The sequence below is a fragment of the Anas acuta genome, chromosome 25 (genome assembly GCF_963932015.1).
Source record: "Anas acuta chromosome 25, bAnaAcu1.1, whole genome shotgun sequence".
NCBI classification, from domain to species: Eukaryota; Metazoa; Chordata; class Aves; order Anseriformes; family Anatidae; genus Anas; species Anas acuta.
Window position 1 is genome coordinate 5,089,017 of NC_089003.1, and position 25,760 is coordinate 5,114,776.

At 51.0% G+C, this 25,760-nt stretch overlaps 2 protein-coding genes across 2 annotated transcripts; one reads left to right on the forward strand and one right to left on the reverse strand.

Annotated features, from left to right (window-relative positions):
• Positions 1-1,969: 1,969 nt before the first annotated feature.
• LOC137844629 (feather keratin Cos1-1/Cos1-3/Cos2-1-like) lies at positions 1,970-2,436 on the reverse strand. The gene has a single exon (XM_068661102.1). It carries the CDS (start codon positions 2,416-2,418, stop codon positions 2,113-2,115), a length of 306 nt encoding a protein of 101 aa, XP_068517203.1. The 5' UTR covers positions 2,419-2,436; the 3' UTR covers positions 1,970-2,112.
• An 11,217-nt stretch (positions 2,437-13,653) lies between these two features.
• Positions 13,654-13,959, forward strand: LOC137844622 (feather keratin Cos1-1/Cos1-3/Cos2-1-like). The gene has a single exon (XM_068661095.1). It carries the CDS (start codon positions 13,654-13,656, stop codon positions 13,957-13,959), a length of 306 nt encoding a protein of 101 aa, XP_068517196.1.
• Positions 13,960-25,760: the final 11,801 nt, after the last annotated feature.

A 25,760-nucleotide genomic window follows, 5' to 3' on the forward strand; every position in this document is an offset into this window, starting at 1 on the left:
TCCTGCTTCGATAATCCTGTGCTGCCCCTACATAGTAACTGACGGCTTCTTCTGGGACTTGCTACCTGTCATGCAGCTGGCATCTGCTGAGAGCTTCTGCACTGCTGTGCTCCTTGATTACAATAGCACCATCAGTTTTCCTGTCTTCCTTGAGCTCCTGTAGGGTGTTCCTTGTTGCCCTCTGGAAGTAGGCTTGTGAGGAGACACAAGACACCGTCTGCTCACTCTCACTTGGCTGCAGTTGTGTTGTGCCTGGGGCCATGCTCCTTCCTCTCTACCCACCCCATTGCAAACATCGCCCTGAACAGTGGTGTTCATCATCTCCAGGGCTGTGATGCCCCTGCTCCATGCACCAACCTAGAGCCTGAAGACCTATAAGGTGAAGGAAGCCATGGGAAAACTGAGAAACAAAGGGTGTTTGTTTCTTTGTTTGTTTTCTCTGACAGATGATGAGGGAGGCAGTGAGGGGGGGAGGGGGCACACCACTTGTGGGGGGCTATGCGGGGCTGTGGCCGTGTTTATGCTAGCGCGATTATCAGATTGGGGATGTTTTCAGTTGGGACGCTAAGAAAAAGGAACACAATCAACAAGCATACAGAGACAGCGACCAGACCAAAGAAACATGAAGGCGATCACGACAGAAACCTCGCAATTCACACCGGTTGTTGGCCTATCAAGAAGCCACAGGTGCCACTGCCAGGAAGATCAGCCTGAGCCTTGCAACTGCAATGGTTGTGAAACATGGACGCCGGCAGGAATGGGTGTGGGATAGACCCATACAAACCCATGTGGGGATGTGCAGGGCAAGGGGAGCTGGGAGGAGCACACAAGGGCAGACGGAGCGGGGTGTCCTGTCCTCCTCTGGAATCTGTCCTTACCTGTGTGCACGTGTACTGCAAGGAGAAAGTGCCAGCTCCTGGTAGAAAAATGAGAGCAGATTTGGTGCCAGCTGCCAGAGTCAGACTGGGGGCGAGGCTGCCCCCGGCCTATGCTGTCAGCTGCTGGAGCCAGGACGTCCCTGTGCAGCTCCTGGAGCAGGGGGAGGAGGTCTCGGCCTCCAGGCAAATGCATCAGGAGCATTTTGGGCCCCCAAAAGCAGCCACTGCCAGTACCAGACTGGGTATATCTTCCCCAGACGGGGCATACACATCCCTGTCTGTGTGTCTCCTGGTTATGTGCTCAGCTTCCATAACCGTGGAGCCTGCAAAGGGGAAAGTGGGCAGCTGCACTCCTCAGCCTGGGCAGAGGCCATCTGAGGAGACACAAGACACTGTCTGCTCGCTCTTACTTGGCTATGGTTGTGTTTTGCCCTGGGACATGCTCCCTCCTCTATACACACCCCTTGCCAACATCTCCCTGAACAAAATAACATCCATATTATCCAGTGCTGTGATGATTCACCTCCTCTTCCCTTCAATACCCTCCCCTGCCTTCCTCTCCCGTCCCCTCCTCTCCCTTCGCTTCCCCTCCTCTCTTCCTTCCCTTACCCTCCCTCTATCTCTCTGCAAAAGCCAGGGATGTCTTCTCCATCTCCAAGGGGCAGTGCCCAAGAGACAACCCTCTGCAGTGTGTCACAAATTGCCATTCTTCTGGGAGTGGGGAAGGGGTTCCATAAACACCCGTCTTATACCCACCAAGGGCAAAGCCATCCTCCCTGGGCAGCTCAGATGGGCATACACGGAGGGAAGAAAAATCTACACACAAGGCTGGGATGCAGAAATCTTTAATGAGTGTAGAGAGGAAAAGGAGGTCACTCCAAGCAGAAGCCCCTCAGTGTGGGAATCACCAAGGCCAACATAGAGGTAGTGTCCCTTGCTCATGGTGGAGTTCATGCAGGGCATGTGTCTGCTGTTACCGCAGTGGGAGGGCTGGCACTAAGGAGCCCCACAGACCAAGGGAGAAGAAGAGCACAAGGAAAAGGAAGAGAAGGAGGTAGGTGGAGAGATGGAAGGAGAGGCATGAGCCATGTTTTCAGAAAGCACAGGCTGGCCCCTTCCTGCCAGCATTTGCCAGAGGAGCTGAGAAAGCAATGGCCTGAAGATTCCTCCTTTGTGTAGCACCATATACGAAGTTCCTGGGAGAAGAACCCCAGGGCCATGGCCACTGGCTTCTTTAGCAGGGCAGGCACCTTCTGCCACAGTAGCGGCTGGAAATGCCAGAGAGGTCACAGCAGCCGGAGGTGATGGGGACTCCGTCACAGCTGAGGATGCTGCCAACGGCAGCGGAGGTGGAGGATCCCACAACGGTGTTCTGTGGGAAGGAGCTGAGGATGGGGCCGGGCAGGGTCACCACCACAGGAGAGGGCTCAATGACAACGGTGGAGTTCTGGCACTGCCTGACGCAGGGCTCGTTGCAGCTGCTGGCCAGTGGAGTCGGGCCACAGGGCCGGCATGGCAGGCACTGGTTGTAGCAGGACATGTCTTGGGCTGGAGAGGCACCTGGGAAAGATGGTAGAGAGGAAGCAGAGCACATGGGTAGGTGAGGGTCAGCTCAGTTACCCCATCACAAAAGAGCCAAGGCAACTGCTGAAGGTGGATGTGGAGGCTGTGCCAGGAGGCACATGGTCTTCATCACTTTGTCCTGACAAGGCCCTTCAAAGAGCAGCCTGGCTCAGGAACACCCTCACATAGTCACATAGCACATAAACCAAAAGCTTCCTCAGACCCCTTTCCCAACCTCTCCCTATACAGAACTTCTCTATCCAGCCCTCTTCCATGGCAAGGAACTCCAAGGCACTGAACTCCATAGCTCTGAGCCACCATCGGATTTGATGTCTATTGATGCAAGATCCCTTCCACTTTGGAAGAGGAGGAGAGAGGGCTTCAGACTCACCTGGTTCCCAAGGAGGACAAGGCGAGAGAATTGGATGGGAGAGCAGGGAGCTGAGCTGCCTTTTATACTGGTCCTTCATTGCTGCTGGCCCAGAGTCTCCCTTGGCAGAGGTAACAATTTTCTGACAAGCTCATCTTGAATGCAAACCATCCCAACAAATGATATGGGCTGTGCGTTGGTTTCCTGCACTGCTGCCTTTTCATTTCCAGATTTTAGGTCATGGCCATGCCCTAGTGATGGCTTCTTTAGAGTGCTGGGATGAAACGTCCAAGTATTTCTAGGGCAGGAATGCATCTGTGAGGGCGGAATACTCATCTCAAGTGCGGCATATGTCTTGAGTAGTCAGGTGATGTGTTTCTGGGTGACACTGTTGGGGATGTTTAATGTGCCATTCTGAGGAAGAAGCTCCACCAAGTCTCAGAAAAATGCCCAAGGACTCCTATGCATGAAGATATTGAACATCCTTCCCATTCCTTTCCTCCTCAACTTACTCTGATGGTCCCTTGTTACATCCCCTAGTGTGTGATTTGTTGTACTGGCTTTTGATCGTATCCCCATTTACACCGCTCTCCAGGATTAACATTCTTTCCGCTTTTGACTCTGCGTTTCTCTGTGCAGTCTGTAAATTCATAAGCGATGCCGTAAAATCACAGAATGGCAGAATCATAGAATGTCTTTCATTGGAATGGACCTTAAAGATCATCTAGATCAACCCCCCTTGCCATGTGCATGAACACTTTCCACTGGAATAGACTACTCAGAATGCCATCCAATGTGGCTGAGGTGGTGTTACCCAGCTCTGCATCTGAATACCACCACAGCTGCTCTCTCACTCACCCTCCTCAAAGGGAAAGGGGAGAAAATATGATGAAATGAGCTCAAGGTTTGAGATAAGGACAGAGAAATCACTCAAAAACTGTTGTTATGGACAAAACAGTCTCAGTATTCTGAGATTAAGAAAACATATTGCCTATTACTAACTAGCTAGAGAAGTGAGAAACAAAGAAAACAAACTAAAACCACTTTCTCTTGGGCCAGAGGTGTATATGAACTTGGATAGCCACCAAAGTCATATCGCTTTGGTCAGCAGAAAGCCCTGGGAACGTGATGATTAGGAGGATATAGGGAACACCAAAAGGTTGTTTTTGTAGTATAAGCGCTAACATGAAATTGCTTAACCTTGGACAGTGAGAAAATACCAAAGTGCTCATAGGCTGTACTCTGTCACTAGGAGGTTTCTATGGTATTGCGCTATCTCAGGACAGATAGAGAAGAGCCAATAAAAAATTCTTTTCCTTTGCTTGCAACTTGCATTGGAGTCTGGGTGTTCATTGCAACTTCTTCCCCACATCCACCCTCTTCCAGCTCCTCTGAAGAAAACCTTGCCATGTAAATCCACCTAAACAGGCCTTGAATATTTCTAGGGATGGGGCTTCCACAGGTTCTCTGGGGAACCTCTTCCTCTCTGTCATCACCCCCATAGTAAACAATTTCTCCCTAATAACTTATCTAAATCTACTCTTCTTTAGTTTAAAACCATTACCCCTTGACGTACTCCAGCCCTCTGATCCTCTTTGTGGCCCTCCTTTGGACCCACTCTAACAGGTCTTTGTCTTTCTTGTGCTGGGAGCCCCAGCGCTGAATGCAGCACTCCAGTTGATGTCTTCCTGGAGCAACGTAGAGGGGGAGAATCACCTCCCACCACCTGCTGCTCACGCCTCTTTCAATGCAGCTTAGATTATGGTTGGCCGTTTGGGCTCTAAGTGCACTTTGCTTGCTCATGTTGAGTTTTTCATCAAACACCTACACCAAGTCCTTCTCTTCAGGGCTCCTCTCAACCTATTCACAGCCCAGCTCATAGTTGTGATTGGGATTGCCCTGATCCACACGAAGGACCTTGCACTTGGCCTTGTTGAACCTCATAAGACTTGCATGGGCCCACTTCTCAAGCCTGGCTAAGTCTCCATGAATGGAATCCCTTCCCTCTAATGTGTCAAACGCACCTCTTGGTATCATCAACAAACTTTCTGGGTGCCACTCAGTGCCATACTCCATGCCCCCAGGAAAGATATTAACTAATACCGGTCTCAGTACAGACCCTTGAGGGATACCAAGGGTCCATTAGCTGCATGGTCTGAGCGCGACCATGCAGCTAATTCTTTATCCACCGAGCATTCCATCTGTCCATGCCTCCCCAGCTCAGAGAGAAGGATGTTGTGCCGGATGGTGTCAAATACTTGGCACAAGTCCAGGCAGATGATGTCAATTGCTCTTTCCCTATCCACCATTGTAAAAGAACCACCAGATTTGTCAGGCACAATCACATTATAAGAGTAAATATCACACCCCTAATCTGAGAGACCCTGCCCTAACGAGGGACCCTTCCTCTCTGAGGATGCGCAGAACAATTCTGACATGGCAACACTATGCTAATTAAGGAAGCAATCAGAGGCAATGGGATTATACAAGCACATAAATGTATTGAGAAGGGGTTGTATAAAAGTAGTGAGGAAATTTCTAAGGGGTGCCAGATTTGTGGGAAGTCACTGGGTACCCTGACTTGCACAATTCCAAAATAAACAATCTCTCAAACCTTCCGTGTGTATTGGCTCATTGCACACCAGATGATGGATCTGGAATTTTAACCTGCTTGTGCCCCCTCCCAGCTTTTTATGCACCTCCAGCCTCCTTGGTGGGAGCCTGGTATGAGAAGATAAAAAGTCCTTAAATTTGTAGAACAAGAGTACTGCAGAAGTTAAAATGTATGTGTCATTGGATGAGAATTCCCTTTTCAATCTTAGGTTTTCTTGGTGTCACCATCTCCTGGCAAACCAGTACCTGCGTATTGATAACCCTGATGGGCTTAATCACCTTGTCAGTAGGTGCTCCACACACCCTCGCGGTGACTCAGCACTGGGGACCTGATAACACCAGTGCCCTTTCTCACCTCAACAATGGCTGTCTCCACACACTGGGGCCAGTGAAAGGGAGAGACAAGGAGGCAGGGGTGCACATTAACAGCCCCCTTCCACATTCTGGATATTTGTCTTACTGTTGGTTATGCTAACCACACTGCCAGGCATCAGGAGCAGGGGCTGCCACTCACACCTGGCTCACCTCAAGCCCCAGGTGTCCTTGCTGGGCAGGCTCAGCTCAGAGTTCCATGCAAGCACTGGTGAGAAGGAGTTGTTCCTCACAGCACCTGCACCTTCCTGTATAAAGCTGCATGCTGCAGGTGCCAAAGTGGGCTCAGTGCACACAGGTAGACACCGATTTCCTGGAGCTTGGCATCTTGCATGTGGAGAAGCACCTGGGAGTTCTCCATGGAGAGCACAGAGAAGATCCTCTCAGAATGCACATGAGGTTTGAACCTGCTAACCTGCAGCAAGAATTGAGAGGATTGTGTCAGGCGCTGGTGGTACCAGAAGATGTAGGGAGCAGAGTTGCTGGAGAAGAAATTGCAGTGAAGAGTTGTGTTGTGTCCCACCTCGATGGCAGTTTCTTGGGCAAACTGTAACACAGAGTCCTTCTGTGTGTGTCCTGCATGCAGACTGTAACAAGGAGTTCTTTTGTGAATGACCTACAAAGCCAGAACAGCATCTCATCACTGCTTGAAGATGTATCTCTTCTCTCCCTCTCTCCTGTGTCTATCATTTCACCAACTTTCTCACTGTCCCCACTCTCCATCTCCCTTTTCATGGGATGTGAAATGCTGAGCTAAGTACACATGCACTCTTCTTTCTGCAGATGCTATTCCCATACCCAAGTCTGTCAGCTTACCTACTTTTTAGCAGTATCTCACCTGGCTTTGAGTCCATCTGCTCTCTTTCTCCCTCAGCTCTATTAACAGTTTGTCTCTCTTCCGGCATGCAGCACAAGAGATGAGCCATTCCTTCTGTACCTCATGTCATTATTTTTTACTGCAACATTTACTCCATACTTCATACAAGATTATTTTTCCTTGCTGTGTCCTCATGTAGCATCTCTGTTCTTGCATGGACTTCTTTCCATGTTTACCAAGGATTACGTCCATCTCCACATACACTGACAGAATTTTGACCAGAACATCTAGGAGGGCACAAGCTCCTATTTGCCATCCTGATCTGTTCCCTAGCAGCAACCTCTCTTTCACCATACATACATATGAACAACGCATGTAAGATTGCTAGGCATCTGCAAAGGAAACATGCAGATGCTTATTCATCCCTGTACACTTGTTGCTCCTGACATCTCCCCGACTGATTCCTGTACCCATCTGCAGCCCCTGCTCTCCCTACAGAAAGCACTTCCAGTTCTTCCAGGGATGCAGGACTCCAATTTCCCCCCTCCAGAAGTGATGGGATGCCATCTTGCCCTTAGCTTGCTCTCCTGAAAGTCAGGTCACAACTAAAGGCCTCCATGCCAACAGGCATGCATGGATGGACAAGGAGCAACTGGTAAACTGTATGAGAAAGAAGAGGCCTACAGAAAATGGAAGCGAGGACAGGTACCCTGGCAGGAACACAGAAGAATCATCAGCAGCCAGGGATCAGGTTAGGAAAACTAAAGCCCTATTAGAATTTAATTTGGCCAAGGACATCAAGGACAACAAGAAAGGCTTCTCTAGGCATATCTGTGATAAAAGGAAGACCAGGGAAATTTCAGGTCCTCTCCAGAAGGAAACAGGGAACCTGGTTACCCAGAATTTGTGAAGGCTGAAGTATTCAATCATTTTTTTTGCCTCAGACTTCACCAGCAAAAGCTCTAGGCAGTCCTCGGCTGCATTAGCAGTGTTGCCAGCAGGTCGAGGGAGGTGGTCATTCCCCTTTACTCAGCACTGGAGAGGCCACTCTGGGAGTAGCATGTCTGTGTCTTAGCTCTCCAGGACAGCAAAGTCAAAGACATCCTGGAGAGAGGCAATGACAGGCCACAGTGACGACTGAGAGACTGCAGCATCACTCCTCTGAGGAAAGGCCAAGAGACCTGTGACTGCCTGGGAGTCACTGCAAACTCCAAGGAGGAGTTTGCCTTCGTTGATGAGGACTGGATTAAGGACTGATTAAGTAAGCTGGACCACGGGTCCTGATGGGATGCACCTGTGTGTGCTGAGGGTGTTGGTGGAAGTCATTCCTAGGCCACTCTCCATCATCTTTGGTAAGTTGTGGGTAACAGGAGAGGTGCTTGAGGACTGGAGGAAAGCAAATGTCACTCCGGTGCCCTTGAAAGGGGCAATAAGGAGGACCAGGGTAACTATAGACTGGACAGCCTCACCTCTATCCCTAAAAAGGTGATGGAACAAGTTATCCTTGGTGTTGTCTGTCCTGGTTTCAGTTAGAACAGAATTAATTTTCTTCCTAGTAGCTGGTGGAATGCTATGTTTTGGCTTAGGATGAGAAGAGTGCTGATAACACCCCGATGTTTTAATTGTTGCCGAGCAGTGCTTATACTAAGCCAAGGACATCTCAGTTTCTTGCTCTGTCCTGCCAACGGGCAGGCTGGGGGTGCAGTAAGAGCTGGGAGGGGACAGACCCGGGACAGGTGACCCAAACTAGCCAAAGGGGTATTCCATACCATCTGACGTCATGCTAAACAATATATAGGGGTGGCTAGCTGGGGGGAGGGGGCCGGACTGCTCGGGGTTAGGCTGGCCATCGGTCAGTGGGTGGTGAGCAATTGCATTGTGCATCACTTGTTTGTACACATTATTAGTAGTAGTACTATTATCACCATTGTATTATTATTATTATTATTATTTTATTATTATTGTTATTATTATTTTCCTGTCTTATTAAACTGTCTTTATCTCAACTCACGGGCTTCACTTTCCATTTCTCTCCCCCGTCCCAGAGAGGGAGGGGGGAGGGTGAGCGAACGGCTGCGTGGTGTTTAGCTGCCGGCCGGGCTAAACCACGACATTGTCTCTAGGCTTATCAAGGAGAAAAGGGTCATTAGGGGCAGTCAACATAGCTTCACCTCGGGGAAGTCGTGCTTGACCAACCCGATAGGCTTTTATGAAGACATAACCAGATGGATAGGTGATGGTAAATTAGTGTACATGGTCTATCTTGATTTCAGTAATGCCTTTGACATCATCTCCCACAGCATCCTTGCTGCTAAACTGAGGAGGTGTGGCCTGGATGATCAGGTAGTGAGATACACTGTGAACTGGCTGAAGGGAAGAAGCCAGAGAATTGTGGTCAATAGGACAGAGTCTAGTTGGAAGCCTGTATCTAGTGGAGCCCCTCAAGGGTTGTTACTGGGACCGGTGATGAGGGAATAGAGTGCAGTGTCAGCAAGTTTGCTGATGACACTAAACTGGGAGGAGTGGCTGATGTTCTAAAAGGCTGTGCTGCCATCCAGTGGGACCTAGACAGACTGGAGAGTTGGGCAGGGAGAAATTTAATGAAATATAACAAGGGCAAGTGATGCCACCCACTAGATCAGGTTGTCCAGGGCAATCTGGTCTTGAACATCTCCAGTGACTGGGCATACACGCCTTCTCTGTGCTGTTCTAGTGCCTCAACAACCTTTGTATTGCCTCCTAACATCTAATCTAAATCTCCCTTCTTTTATTTTAAAACCATTCCCCCTTTGACATCCCCCCCACTGTCAAAAGACAAGAACAGATGTGTGAACACAAGCAACCAGACACTCAGGTGAGTGCACAAGGTGAGCTTATGAGGACAGATGCTATGCTGGACCTCGTTCTCACAGCAACTGGGGCAGATAGCATGTGAATCTCAAGGGCAGCCTTGGCTGCCCTGACTGTGAAATGGTGAAATTTAGCATCCTGAGCACAGCAAGGAGGGAGGACAGCAAGCTTGCTGCCCTGGACTTTGGGAGAGCAGACTTTGTCCTCCTCAGGGATCTCCTTGGTAGTGTACCATGATACAAAACGCCGGAGGGAAGAGAGGCCTAAGAAAGCTCAGGCCTAAGAAAGCTCAGGAGAGATGCATCCCGACAAAAAGGAGTCAGGCAAAATGCCAGCAAGCCTGCATGGATGAACAAGGAGCAACTGGTAAACTCTATGAGAAAAAGGAGGCCTATAGAGGGTGGAATCGAGGACAGATAGTCCGGGAGGAGCACAGAAAAATCATCAGAACATCCAGGGATTAGGTTAGGAAAGCTAAAAACCCCATTAGAATTTAATTTGGCCAGGGACATCAAGGGCAACAAGAAAGGCTTCTCTAGGTACGTCTGTGATAAAAGGAAGACTAGGGAAATTGTGGACCTCTCCGGAAGGAAATGGAAAACCTGGTTACTCAGGATATGGTGAAGTCTGAGTTAGCCAATGTCTTTTTTGCTTCAGCCCTCACCAGCAAGAGCTCTAGACACCTAGCCCAAGTCTCAGAAGGCAAAAGCAGGGACTAGGAGAATGAAGAACCACTGATCAGGTTCAGGTTCAAGACCAACAAAGGAACGTGAAGGTGCACAAGTCCATGGGATTAGATGAGATGCATCTGTGGGTCTTATGGGAAGTGGTGGGTGATGTTGCCAAACTACTGTGCATCCTAATTGAGAAGACAAAGGGAACTACATGCTGGCCAGCCTCACCTCTGTGACCCACAAGATCATGGAACAGATCCTCCTGGAAACTATGCTTGCACACACAGAAAATAAGGAGATGATTGGTGAAAACAAACATGGCTTCACTAGGGGCAGATTGTGCCTGACAAATCTGGTGGTTCTTTTACAATGGTGGTGTAGTGGGTTTACGTGGCAAGGTTTGGTAGCAGGGGGCCATAGGGGTGGTTTCTGTGAGAAAGATCTAGAAGCTGCCCCATGTTTGGGAACAGCCCCATTGTTTTCCAGAGCTGAGCCAATAAGTGATGTTGTTTTGTGCCTCTGTGAGAGCATATTTAAGACAGGGAAAAAAAACGCTGCGCAACACAGCATCTGGGAGAGTGAAGGGAGTAAGGAATGGCCTTGCAGGCACCAAGGTCAGTGTAGAAGGAGGAGGAGACGTGCTCCAGGCGCCGGAGCAGAAGTCCCCTGCGGCCTGTGGTGAGGACCATGGTGAAGCAGGATGTCCCCCTGCAGCCCATGGAGTACCACGGTGGAGCAGGGTTCCATGCTGCAGCCCATGGAGGAGACCACAGTGGAGCAGGTGGCCCTGCAGCGACGGAGGCTGCCACCTGTGGAAGACCCCTGCCGGAGCAGATTCCGGGCCGGACCTGTAGCCTGTGGAGAGGAGCCCACGCAGGAGCAGGTGACCTGGCAGGAGCTGCTGCCCGTGGGGGAGCCAGGTTGGAGCAGTTTTCTCCTGAGGGATGGACCCCGTGGTATGGAGCCATATCTGGAGCAGTTCTGGAAGAGCTGCTGCCTGTGGGAACCCCACGCTGGATCAGTTCATTAAGGACTGCATCCTGTGGGAAGGACCCCACAGCACAGGGGATGAGAGTGACCGAGAAGGAGCGACAGAGAAGAAGCACTGTAGAGTGACCATAACCCCCATTCCCCCGTTCCCCTGCACCGCTCGGGGGAGGAGGTGGAAGAGGGTGGATGGGGGGGAAGGTGCTTTTGGTTTCTTTCCTTTGTTTCTCACTTCTCTACCTTGTTAGTAATGAGCAATAAATCTTACTATCTGTCTTCTTATGCTGAGTCTGTTTTGCCCGTTACAATAATTATTGCGTGATTTTCTCATCCTTATCTCAACCTTTGAGCCCTTTTCACATATTTTCTCCCCATTCCTCTTTGAGGAGGGGGAGTGAGAGAGCGGCTGTGGTGGAGCTCGGCTGCCCACTCGAGCGGAACCACGACAGGTGGATAGGGAAAGAGCAATTGACATCATCTGCCTGGACTTGTGCCAAGTATTTGACACCATCCGGCACAACATCCTTCTCTCTGAGCTGGGGAGGCATGGACAGATGGAATGCTCGGTGGATAAAGAATTAGCTGCATGGTCGCGCTCAGACCATGCAGCTAATGGACCCTTGGTATCCCTCAAGGGTCTGTACTGAGACCGGTATTAGTTAATATCTTTCCTGGGGGCATGGAGTATGGCACTGAGTGGCACCCAGAAAGTTTGTTGATGATACCAAGAGGTGCGTTTGACACATTAGAGGGAAGGGATTCCATTCATGGAGACTTAGCCAGGCTTGAGAAGTGGGCCCATGCAAGTCTTATGAGGTTCAACAAGGCCAAGTGCAAGGTCCTTCGTGTGGATCAGGGCAATCCCAATCACAACTATGAGCTGGGCTGTGAATAGGTTGAGAGGAGCCCTGAAGAGAAGGACTTGGTGTAGGTGTTTGATGAAAAACTCAACATGAGCAAGCAAAGTGCACTTAGAGCCCAAACGGCCAACCATAATCTAAGCTGCATTGAAAGAGGCGTGAGCAGCAGGTGGTGGGAGGTGATTCTCCCCCTCTACGTTGCTCCAGGAAGACATCAACTGGAGTGCTGCATTCAGCGCTGGGGCTCCCAGCACAAGAAAGACAAAGACCTGTTAGAGTGGGTCCAAAGGAGGGCCACAAAGAGGATCAGAGGGCTGGAGTACGTCAAGGGGTAATGGTTTTAAACTAAAGAAGAGTAGATTTAGATAAGTTATTAGGAAGAAATTGTTTACTATGGGGGTGATGACAGAGAGGAAGAGATCTTTTAGATGCCCAATTTGTAGAGATCTTCTAGATGCCCAAGAGAGATCTTACCAATGCCCGATTTTTGGAAATGTTCAAAGATATTTTGGATGGGGCTCTGGGCAGACTATTCTGCTGGAAAGTACTCATATCCATGGCAGGGAGTTCACTCAGTGATCTTTAAGGTCTATTCCAATGAAAGCCATTCTATGATTCTGCCGTTCTGTAATCCTATGGCATTGTTTATGAACTCAGATTGCACAGAGAAGGGCAGAGTCGAAAAGGCAAAAATATAAATTCTGGAGGGCAGTGTTAATGGGGATGGGATCAAAGCCAGTAGAAAAAATCACAGACCTGGGGATGCAAGAAGGGACCATCAGAGTGAGTTAAGCATGGAAGGAAAGCGAAGGATGTGACACATCCTCATGCACAGCTGCCTTTGGACATCCTTCTGACACTTGCTGGAGCTTCTTCCTCAGAACGGGAGAAGTCCAATAAAGTGATCCAAACAGACATCACATGACTACTCAGGACATATACAGCCCTCACAGATGAGTATTCTGCCGTCACAGATGCATTCCTGCCCTAGAAATACTTGGACGTTTCATCCCAGCACTCTAAAGAAGCCATCGCTGGGACATGGCCATGACCTAAAGTCTGGAAATGAAAAGGCAGCAGTGCAGGAAACCAACACACAGCCCATATCATTTGTTGGGATGGTTTGCATTCAAGATGAGCTTGTCAGAAAATTGTTACCTCTGCCAAGGGAGACTCTGGGCCAGCAGCAATGAAGGACCAGTATAAAAGGCAGCTCAGCTCCCTGCTCTCCCATCCAATTCTCTCGCCTTGTCCTCCTTGGGAACCAGGTGAGTCTGAAGCCCTCTCTCCTCCTCTTCCAAAGTGGAAGGGATCTTGCATCAATAGACATCAAATCCGATGGTGGCTCAGAGCTATGCTGGGCCTCAGAGTTTCTTGCCATGGGAGAGGGGTGGATACAGAAAGTCTGTGTAGACAGTGACTGGGACATGGGTCTGAGGCGGCTTTTGGTTTATGTACTATGTGAGAGCGTTCCTGAGCCAGGCTGCCCTTTGAAGGGCTTTGTCAGGACAAAGTGATGAAGACCATGTGCCTCCTGGCACAGCCTCCACATCCACCTTCAGCAGTTGCCTTGGCCCTTTTGTGATGGAGTAACTGAGCTGATCCTCACCTACCCATGTGCTCTGCTTCCTCTCTACCATCTTTCCCAGGTGCCTCTCCAGCCCAAGACATGTCCTGCTACAACCAGTGCCTGCCATGCCGGCCCTGTGGCCCGACTCCACTGGCCAGCAGCTGCAACGAGCCCTGCGTCAGGCAGTGCCAGAACTCCACCGTTGTCATTGAGCCCTCTCCCGTGGTGGTGACCCTGCCCGGCCCCATCCTCAGCTCCTTCCCGCAGAACACCGTTGTGGGATCCTCCACCTCTGCTGCTGTTGGCAGCATCCTCAGCTGTGATGGAGTCCCCATCACCTCCGGCTGCTGTGACCTCTCTGGCATTTCCAGCCGCTACTGTGGCAGAAGGTGCCTGCCCTGCTAAAGAAGCCAGTGGCCATGGCCCTGGGGTTCTTCTCCCAGGAACTTCGTATATGGTGCTACACAAAGGAGGAATCTTCAGGCCATTGCTTTCAGAATGACTGACATTCCTTAGCTACTCTGGCAAATATTGGCAGGATCCAGCCCAGTGTCTACCCTGAAATTTCTGAAAACACAGCCCATGCCCCTCCTTCCATCCCTTCACCTACCTTCTTCTCTCCCTTTTCTTTGTGTTTCTTCCTTGGGCTGTGTTGCTTCTCAGAGCCAGCCCTCCCACTGCGGTAACAGCAGACACATGCCCTGCATGATCTCCACCATAGGCAAGGGACAGTTGGCCTTTTGATTGGCCCTGGTGATCCCTGCACTGAGGGGCTTCTGCTTGGAGTGACCTCCTTTTTCTCTGTATACTCATTAAAGATTTGTGCATCCCAGCCTTGACTGTAAATAATTTTTCCCTCTGCATAGTCCGTCCTGAGCTGTCCAGGAAGAATGTAGAAGTGGGGGAAAGGCCAGGGAAGGAGAGGGACACGCATAGAACAAAAGGATTTCCCAAAGCTAAAGGTGAAGAAAGGACAAAGGTGGATCAAAGTGGCCATGAAGCAGTTGAGATTGAGTCTGAAGGAAGGAGAGCAGTTTGTTGGAAGTGGAGTTAAAGTGTTGCTTGTATTCACTGAAGAAGAGCTTCTGCAAAAGTGGCTTCTGGTACGGAAAGAAGCCCAACATCGCTGGGTGTGCCGTCCTGACCTCTCACACGTAGCTGGGTCTGACCCACATCAGACCACCAGCGACCTACCCGGAAGAACTAATGGGCCTCAGCAGGACCGGTCCGGGCCAGGGCTGGACTGGCGGGGGAACCTCCGCGCCTGTACCGTAAGACGGCCCCCGCCGGCAGAGCGGCAGCGCCGCCTGGGACCTGTGCCCCTGCCTCGCCCCCGCCACACACGCCCGGCCCCGCCCGCCACGGTTCCTGCACGGCCGCAGCCCCGGCTCCTCTCCCCGTGGCTCTCAGGGCGCAGTAATACACCGCCGCGTCCCGAAGACGGGGACGGGCGAGCCACAGGGCGCTGGACCGGCGGTCTCCTGCCACCACGAGCCACCCCGGCAGGTTCGTCAGTGCTCTGGAGCCTCCAGTACCGAGCTCTAGGAATGCGGGTCCTTCGCCCGGGAGATGGCGGTACCAGTGGATGACTTCACCAGTCTGGATGTTGGGGTGTGAGCAGGTGATATTGATGCCGGTGCCCTCGGTGGTCTCTGCCCATGGTTCCTGCTGCACCTGGGCTCTGCACACAGCCACTGCCAAGAAAGAAAGCAGGAGAAAACTCAGAAAATGTCTTTCCTGCACCGAAAATGTCACAAAATGGGAAAGGGAAGAAGAAAACAGTTGACAGCTGATGGAAGCATTTCCTCAATAGAAAGCACACAAAGGGATTTCTCTGGGAAGGGTTATTTGGGGACCAAGTCAGAGCACGGCTGTTTGGAAGGAGGGTCCGAGCCGAGCCAGGAGGAGAAGGGAAGCAGGCAGAAATGAGTAGGGGTGTGCCGAAAGGAGAAGAGGGAGGCAGGGAGCAAGGCAAGGTGGGAGGCAACGGCCGGCTGAGCTCGCTGGAGGCAGGCGGGATGGCTGCAGAGGGAGGCCAGAGGGGAGCGAGGTCCGTAAGAAGCCGGCGGGCCAGAAGCGAGGGCAGCCCCGTCCCGTCCCGTCCCCGGCGCCGGCAGCCCCGCGCACCCAGGAGCACCGCGGCCAGCGCCGCCAGCCCTGCGGCCCGGCCCTGCCGCATCCCGCCGCTCCGCCGCCCGCGCCGCGCTGCCCCCGCCAGCCCCGGCTCTGCTCCGCCCGCGGCGCCTCCTCCCCGCCGCCGCCGCCCGGCGCCGCCAGCTCCGCCCCGGGGCCGCTCGGGGGCTGGCCCGGGCTGCGAGTGCTGGGCGCCTGTGGGCGGGCAGGGCTTCGGCTGCTGCCCGCGGGGCTCTGCCCGTCCTGCAGCCCAGCCCGGGACGCGGAGGCGTGGATGTGTGCGGGGAAAGGCTGAGGCAGCTCCTTCGGCACGGAAGAGGAGGCGGGATAAGAGAGGGAGTAGCAAAGGGAGAGAGAAAGGGAGAGGGAGCAGAGACAGCAGCTGCCCGTCTGCAGCGTCCCCAGCAAGAGGGGCAGGCAGGGGGCAGTGGGCAGCGCCAGGCCAGGTCGGGTCTGGTATGCGGTGCTGCGAGCAGTGGTTCCCGGGCTGCGGCCGGCACTGCACTTGGACGGGGCGCACCGACAACACCCCGAGCCCCAGGGTCCCTCCAGCTGGTGCTACCCGTGGAACTTGGCAGCACCGGTCGAGGGCCTCTGCCCAGGCTGAGGAGTGCAGCTGCCCACTTTCCCCTTTGCAGGCTCTACGGTTATGGAAGCTGAGCACATATCCAGGAGACACACAGACAGGGATGTGTATGCCCCGTCTGGGGAAGATATACCCAGTCTGGTACTGGCAGTAACTGCTTTTAGGGGCCAAAAATGCTCCTAATCCATTTGCCTGGAGGCCGAGACCTCCTCCCCCTGCTCCAGGAGCTGCACAGGGACGTCCTGGCTCCAGCAGCTGACAGCATAGGCCGGGGGCAGCCTCGCCCCCAGTCTGACTCTGGCAGCTGGCACCAAATCTGCTCTCATTTTTCTACCAGGAGCTGGCACTTTCTCCTTGAAGTACACGTGCACACAGGTAAGGACAGATTCCAGAAGAGAACAGGACACCCCGCTCCGTCTGCCCTTGTGTGCTCCTCCCAGCTCCCCTTACCCTGCACGTCCCCACATGGGTTTGTATAGGTCTATCCCACACCCATTCCTGCCGGCGTCCATGTTTCACAACCATTGCAGTTGCAAGGCTCAGGCTGATCTTCCTGGCAGTGGCACCTGTGGCTTCTTGATAGGCCAACAACCGGTGTGAATTGCGAGGTTTCTGTCGTGATCGCCTTCATGTTTCTTTGGTCTGGTCGCTGTCTCTGTATGCTTGTTGATTGTGTTCCCTTTTCTTAGTGTCCCAACTGAAAACATCCCCAATCTGATAATCGCGCTAGCATAAACACGGCCACAGCCCCGCATAGCCCCCCACAAGTGGTGTGCCCCCTCTCCCCCATTTGGTGTCCTCACTGCCTCCCTCATCATCTGTCAGAGAAAACAAACAAAGAAACAAACACCCTTTGTTTCTCAGTTTTCCCATGGCTTCCTTCACCTTATAGGTCTTCAGGCTCTAGGTTGGTGCATGGAGCAGGGGCATCACAGCCCTGAAGATGATGAACACCACTGTTCAGGGCGATGTTTGCAATGGGGTGGGTAGAGAGGAAGGAGCATGGCCCCAGGCACAACACAACTGCAGCCAAGTGAGAGTGAGCAGACGGTGTCTTGTGTCTCCTCACAAGCCTACTTCCAGAGGGCAACAAGGAACACCCTACAGGAGCTCAAGGAAGACAGGAAAACTGATGGTGCTATTGTAATCAAGGAGCACAGCAGTGCAGAAGCTCTCAGCAGATGCCAGCTGCATGATAGGTAGCAAGTCCCAGAAGAAGCCGTCAGTTACTATGTAGGGGCAGCACAGGATTATCGAAGCAGGAGTGCCACTTGTGCCAAGGAAGGGTGCAGGAGCTCAGTCCACAGGCTTCCCACCAAACAGGCACATACCTTCTCTCCCATGGCAGTGGATGGTAGATGCCAACAGATCTATCCTGGTCCTTGAGTGTGAAGAGAAGATCCCATTTTAGGCCCACTATTAGAGGAAGAGGAGCTAGACCACACAGCTAGAGAACAAAATTATCCTCGCTACACAGAAGGCATCTAAAAGCATAAGAGGCATCCTGAGCTAGCCATTGTACATATCAGTGAAGGGGAAGTTGCAAAAGATAAACTACATAGGAGAGTGCAAGATGGTGTTAGGAAGGTGTTAGGAAGAACTTCTTTACTTAGGAAGAACTTCTTTACTGAAAGGGTTGTTAGGCACTGGAACAGGCTGCCCAGGGAAGCGGTGGAGTCACCATCCCTGGAAGTCTTTAAAAGACGTTTAGATGTAGAGCTTAGGGATATGGTTTAGTGGGGACTGTTAGTGTTAGGTCAGAGGTTGGACTCGATGATCTTGAGGTCTCTTCCAACCTAGAAATTCTGTGATTCTGTGATTCTGTGTTTGGGCACCATCATCACTAGTGAATTCCCAGTCCAGATCAAGAGATAGATGTCTTAGAACAGTATGATAGAATTATAGAACCATAGAATGACTTGGGTTGGAAGGAACCTTAAAGATTGTTGAGTTCCAGCCCCTCTGCCATGGACAGGGAAGCCACCAATTAGATCAGATTGTCAGGGGCACTCTGGTCTTGAACACCTCCAGGGATTGGGCATATACATGTTGTCTGTTCATACCGTTCTAGTGCCTCAACAACCTCTATGTTTCCTCCTAACATTTAATCTAAATCTCCCTTCTTTTAAATTAAAGCCATTCCCCCTAGTCCTATCATTACCTGACTTAGTAAAAAGTTGCTCCCCATCTTTTTTATAAGCCCCCTTTAAGTACTGAGCAAGACATAGTACACGTGAGTGAAGGGGAAGTTGCCAAAGACAAACTACATGGGACAGCTCAAGTGCTGGTTGGGCACCACCCTCACCACCATGAGTGTATTCCCACTCCAGGTCAAGTGGTAGATGACAGAGAACGGTATGACAGAACCATAGAATGGCTTGGGTTGGAAGGGACCTTAAAGATCACCGAATTCCAGTCCCCCTGCCAAGGCACTTGGGCCAGGGCTCTTGGCAAGACATCAGCTCTCTTGGGCATTGCATTTAACAGTTGAGAATCTCATTTATTAGCCTGAGTAGTAGCGGTAAGTTAATCTGCTGGAGTGCCCCTACTGAGCACTCCTGGGTGTCAAGGCAGGCATAAGCTTACATCATTTAAGGAGAAGGTGTACTTTTATTTTATTTTATTTTATTTTATTTTATTTTATTTTATTTTATTTTATTTTATTTTATTTTATTTTATTTTATTTATTTCATTTCATTTTATATTTTATTTTTTTAAGAAGAATGAAAACCTTCAAGCTGTGGGAGTGAAGAAGGAATTTTCTATGGACAGGATCTGCACTGTGTGTCTTGGGAAAATTCACATGTTTCTGTCTGATGCTACAACAACAGCAGTTTCCCAGTGCCTGAAAGATTTACTTTCTGTCTACATTCCGCTATATATTTTGTAGCACTAAAACAGACACTTGGTTTTCTGTTGGGCCTTTCTTTAGAGATCCAGGAAGGGCTCTGTACAACCTCTCCCCTCATACAGACATCCCTTGGTCAGAGCAGAAGGAGGCAAAACATGTCAGAAGGTTTTCCCCAAGGGCAGTGTTAGGTGGGGTATGGTCACAGGTAGGAGCTGGGAAACCTGTGGCCAAAAGGGCCCCAAAGAGCCCCTAAGGAGACACCCAGGCTGACGTCATTTGCCGTTACTGGACTCTTCCAGCCTGTGAGCTGAGTCTTCTGCCCACAATGACCTGTGTTGCCTGGAAATACTTGGGCCTCCCTACCTGCCAATAAAAAGGTGACTTAACTGGGGAAAAGGCATGGCACAAAGCAGGAAATAAAAAACATCACAGGAAGGAAATACACAGCCCATATCATTAGCTGGGATGTTTTGCATTCAAAAGGAGCATGTCAGAAAATAATCACAGCTTCAAGGGATGTCTCTGGACATGGGGCGGCTAAGGTCCATATAAAAGCCAGCTCAGCCCCGTGCTCCCTCATCCACTTCTCTGGCCTTCTCCTCCTTGGGAACCAGGTGAGTGCGAAGTTCTTCCTTGCCCCCTCACTCTTCAACAGGACAACTAATCTCTGCGGACCTCTTAGCTGCAGTCAGCTCTGTTCCATGTCAAATCTTGGGGCTGCTGGTAGTGGGAGAGGGAAGTGGGGAGAAGGTTTACCATGGAGGAAGTCTGGGTGTGTACTACAATGGCTTCTTGGCTAGAACCTTGGCTGCAGCCAGATAGGCCCTGATAGCTTCTTTGGGGCCCTGGCAGGATGAGGTCAAGAATCCCTCACACATCCCTGCACAGCCTCCAGCTCCCAGCACGGCCTATGCATTGGTTTCCTCAGGGTGTGGTGACAGGCTGCTCGTCATGCATCTCCATGTTGAGCTTCTTCCCTGCCCTCTCCCCCAGGTGAACCTCCTGCCCCCAGACATGTCCTGCTACGACCAGTGCCGGCCATGCCAGCCCTGTGGCCCGACCCCGCTGGCCAGCAGCTGCAACGAGCCCTGTGTCAGGCAGTGCCAGAACTCTACCATCGTCATTGAGCCCTCTCCTGTGGTGGTGACCCTGCCCGGCCCCATCCTCAGCTCCTTCCCTCAGAACACCGTTGTGGGATCCTCCACCTCTGCTGCCGTTGGCAGCATCCTCAGCTGTGACGGAGTCCCCATCAACTCTGGGTGCTGTGACCTCTCTTGTATTGCCAGCCGCTACTGTTGCCGCCCCTGCTAAAGATGCCAGACCCTTTCCCAGACCAGGACCCCAGGAACTCACAACATGCTGCTGGACAGAAGAACAGACCTTCATGATATTGTTTTAAATTGAGCTGACCATCGCTGTCTTGTCCTGTAATGACAGATAAGAAGGGGCCAACAAGGGTTCTCTGACAACACAGCTCATATCTACCTATTCTGTTTTCCACTCACTCACTCATACTTTTTACCCTCTATTTCTTTTTGCCCTCTGCTCCCCTCCAAGCTCTCTGTGAGGCCCCCAGGAACCAGCTTGATTTGAGTGCCCTCAAGCCTCTCTCCACTTGTGGGCCAGGTAGATGTAGCAACTCTGCAATAGGAAAAGCTGAACAGATTCTTTTTCTTCTCCTCCTGAGCTTCACTCTTGGGGCCTCCTTTGGAGTCACCTAATTTTCCTCCTGAGACTCAATAAACATTTGGAGCAACCCTGAATGTGTTCTGGTCTCGTCTTTCCATCTGCATAGAGATGGCCAGGGAGAAAGTCATTGCTTTGGTGGGAATTAGCTGTGGCTGTGGGCACTGCCTCAATCCTCTAAGCTTTGGACGGCGGTTCACACTGCAGCAAATCACCTTTCAGGCACTGTCTCTTGAAGGTGAGGAAGACATCCCTAGTTCTTCCACAGGCAATGGCCACCAGTGCTTGACTTGTAAGTCTCTGCCTAAATAAGTTCTGTTAACATTGGAGGCCCCAGCTCTGGGGCATCTTGCTTTGGGTGGAGCTGTGCTGGGGGTGGAGGCTTGGACAACGATGTTCCCAAAGGATTGCAGAAACTGGGAATGGGTAATTGTCTTGGGGATGGCCCTCTGTCTCGTCTCCACTTTTCCCTCTCCTCCAGCACCTGATCCTAGGCAGCATGCCAGGGTTTGAAGAGCAGATATAGCTTCCTTGAGCAGCCTTATCACCCTTCAATACAACATCTGGCATGGCACAGCTATTCCCACAAGTTCGTACTCCTACCAGCTACAGCAGGACGCATTGGAACACCCAGTCCCTGTGAACCCAACTCCTTATTACATGAAGGCAGGCCCAGGACAGGGACTGGTGCCCAAACAGTCATGGCTACTGCATCTTGGATTCTCTTCCCCAGGCATGGAACAACATTCAACAGACCCAGGAACTCGAAGGTTCCATAGGTGCCACAACCCCACAATGCTCCAGATAAGACATTCTGTGAATGCAGAAATCCCAATGACCACTGAGAGATGGCAGTGAGAATGGGACTCAGCAGGATCTGTATATGGGCCCTGAATGGCACAAGACATACACCAGCCCAGCCACAGGGCACACACTGGGGGATCTTCTCCCAGGCATCAAGCTCCTCTGTCATTCCCAGAGCCACAAGGATGAAGTGGTCCTTGTGCACCATGCAGCACCACTGCTCCCCACACCCAAGTCAGGGCCTTCCCACAGTAGCACACCTTGGGGCCCTGTGGTGTATGCAGGGTGTACACAGTGCTGTGCACTTTGCTTTCACACAGATTCTACATGTTGCCAGTGCAACTTCTGCACATAACACATCTGTTGCCCAGCTTACAGCAATAATCAATAGGTGCTCCTGAGCCAGAAATGTGTCCTGTCTAAGACTGATGTCTGAGGTGTAGTAGCATACTCACAATTTGAGATTAACTTTTTTCTAGGAAATAGAAAAAACCTTCTAGAGAACAAGTCAAATTGTTGATGCCATCTTTCCTATTCCCTGCCTGCAGCATAAGTTAATCAAGGAGAACAAGACCAACATTTAAAAAAGATGTTGTCCACATAGCATCTCAATTTCTCTGAAAAACATATAAGAACAGTACTGTAGGATATCCTGAGTTAGAACAGACCCACAAAGATCACTGAGTCCCTCTCCTCTTGCTCCACAGAGGACTACCTACAAATTATACCACGTCTGAAGGTTCAAACGCTTCTTGAACCCCAGCAGGCTTCATGCTGTGACCACTTCCCTGGAGAATCTATTCCAGTTCCCAAGCCATGCCAGTCTCACTTGCAGCACACTGTCAAGCAAAGTACAAATATTGACATAAAGGTCCTCAGAGAATGGAAACTGTGGTGAGATTGGAGGCACAAGCACAGAATGCCTTTTGGTTAGTGAAAGACAAGGGAAGAGAGAGAACGGCAAAGAGGACGCAGATGTAGGGGTCCCAGATGCCCTGGGACCAGCTGGACACATGCCTAGGGTCAGGTGAATTATGTGCACATGTGCACTAGCACATACCAAGAATGCATACGCAATACACACACAGATTGATGGACACATGCAAACATGCATGTGCATGCATAAATGCACAGTTCCATAGATGCTCTGAAAAATGCAGGTGCAAACACTGCATACGCAGGAACACGAGGCCATGCATGTGTACACATGCAGACATCAGGTACATGTGTGCACTCAGTGCCTCTGATGAGTTCACAAGGGCTCTGCCCCACACATGTTCACACACATTCCCGATGGGGCAGGGGCAGAGGCCAAGGGCAGCTGACAGAGGAGATGCTGGGGACTTTTCTGGCAGGGCATACCTGTGGCATTCTGAGCAGGACAAGGCTCCAGAGGACAGGACAGCACAGTGTGGGGATGCACAGGGACTGCCCAGAGAGAGGAGTCCAAGGAGGTCAACCCATTTCTCCAGAAGGCAGCTTTATAAGGAAGCAAAAAGAAACCCATCAGTGCAGCCCACCTATCTGGAAGCCAACCCCATGGGGCTGTTGGAGTAAGTTGGGAGGGAGTGACGGAGGGAGGAAAGGAGGGAGAGTAGAAGAGATGACATATCTGCACATAGGGAAGCCCTCAGATGACCAGGCAAGGACTGCAGGGCTGGGAACAGCTGGGTCCCTTCCTGTTACAAATCACAAACAACACCACTCCAGTACCACAGGCCAGCATCACTTGTCTGCACTGGACCAACCATGTGCTTGAGCCAAGTCCTCTGCTACCACTGACTCAGTCCTTGCCCAGAAATCACACAGAAATTGCACACAGAAGAAGCCTCCAAAAGGGAATGGGTGTGGCATAAGCCAGGAAATCATAAAGACAGTGTAGAGGGGGAAACAGCCCTACAACCCATGTCATTAGCTGGGAGGGTTTCCATTCATCACAAGCCCCCTAGAAATTTATCACTTCTCTGAAGGCTACCTCTGAGCCTGGGACAGTGCAAGGCCACCAGAAAAGCCAGCCCAGCACCTCACCCCCCTTCTCTTCTTCTTCTTGGAAACCCAGCGTATCTGAAGCTCTGATAAGATCCCCCAGCATGGGGGATCTGCTGGCTTTTCTCCCTCTTTTGGGCTGATTCCTCATGTACTGGGTTGTGGTAATGGTGGTCATGAGAGAGGAATTGGGAAAGTTGTGACTCAGAGACTATGTGGGACCTGTCTGTGGTGGATTGTCATCTAAGAGAGACGCAGTATCCTTGTGGGTCCTGGCCACTCTTTTCAGATCATGTCTAGATCAAGATATTTTGCTCCTCACATGTCCCTACACTCTGCTTCCTCCCTGCCCTCTCTCCCAGTTGCACCTCCTGCCCCAACACATGTCCTGCTACAACCAGTACCTGCTGTGCCAAGTCCTGCAGCCCAATGCCACTGCCAGCAGCTGCAATGAGCCCTGCATCAGGCAAGGCCAAAATTCAACTACCATCATCCTGTGATGGTGGTTCTGCCAGACCCCATCCTCAGCTCTTACCCACAGAACTCTGCTGTGGGATCCTCCACCTTCACTGCTAGTTACAGGATCCACAGCTGCGATGGAGTCCCTGTCAACTTTGGGTGCTGTGACCTTTCGTGCATTTCCATCTGCTGCTGTGGTAGAAAGTGCTAAAGCCACTGGTGACACACCACACAAGGACCCCTGAGAACCCAGAAGGTGATGCTGGACTGAAGACAGAGCTTCTGGCCAATGATGTTTGAGAGGCTGAGCACCCAGTGTCCCTCTTCCAAAAGAGTGTAGCTGGGGCTCTCTGAAAACATGGCCAAAGTCTAACTTCCATGTCTTCTTCTTTCTCTCTACTCTATTCCCTCCCTTCTGTTCTTCTAGGCTGTTAAGACCTCCATACACAGCCTGGGGGTTCTGCTGGTCCCTCTCCCTTTGTGGGACAGGCAAATGGATGTCCTGTGGGATCTCTACCATTGGTGATGCGCACAGACTTCTGGCACTTCCTTGTGCTACTTGCCACCTCTGACAGCCTCCTCTAAAAGTGATCTCATTTCCCTCATCAGCATCATTACATTTTTCTGCATCCCACCCTCACATTGCAAGGTAAGAAAGGCACTGGTGTGCAGGGGAATATGGTGAGCACAGGAGGGTGTGTTCAGACTCCCAGTGGAATATGGGACACACTGTAGTGGGGACACTTCAGGCACTGTCCCTTGGAGCTACAGTGGTGTACAAAATCACAGTGATTTTGTACAAGAAAACAATTTTTTTTTTTTTTTGTATTTTGGTATTATTATTTTTTTGTACAAGAAAACCAAAAAAAAACACAAAAGATTTTGTGTACTCACAGGGATCACAGGGGTGTACAAGAGAACCAGAGATCCTTTCCTGTGCTCCTCCCCACTCAGGGATCCCCTGTTCCTTGGGGGCTGGAGGAATACGGTTCTTTCTGAAGTTGTGTGCCAGCACCGTTATGTCCTCTCTAAATGCCCACTGAGGGAAGGTCCACGCTACCAGCCCTGGGGAAAAGTCAGAGGACAAATAAGTTTTTTTGCATGGGACTTCCAGACTCCGGTGAGTCTCTGTCCCATTGCTTCCTGCCCATAGTATGGAGCAGAGCCCACAGATTGCCAGAGTGAGGGACTGTGCCTATGCCTAGGGTGGGGAGGGGTGGTGGTGGGGTGTTCTGCAGATGGTGCTGTTCATGGAGGCATTTCCCTTGGGAAGCCTCCTCTGTACTCAGGGAAGAAAGGACACAAATACCCCTGGGGGAAGAGAGAAGAGCTCCAGGCATGGCTGGTTCCAGGGTGACTGAGCAGTTACAAAACGTGGTACCAAGAGTGCCAGTCCATAATCCCAGTCAAGAACAGGAAGGAAAGCACTGTTCCTGCAGAGGTGTTCAATGTCCCTAGAGACCCCTTAGGGATGTTATATATGGAGTGGTAATTCTTATCGAGAAAATGGTTGATATTAATAAAGAAGGGGGAGATTTGGGAATGTGGCCATGGGGGTTGGAAAGCCCCATGGTTGAGATAACATTAGACTCTTAACAATGAGGCCATCAGGAATATAAAAGAGTTTAGAGGGAACAAAGAAGGGTGATTCAGGAGACTCCATGCAGTCTCTGGTTTCTTGTTCTCCAGCCATTAAGGCAT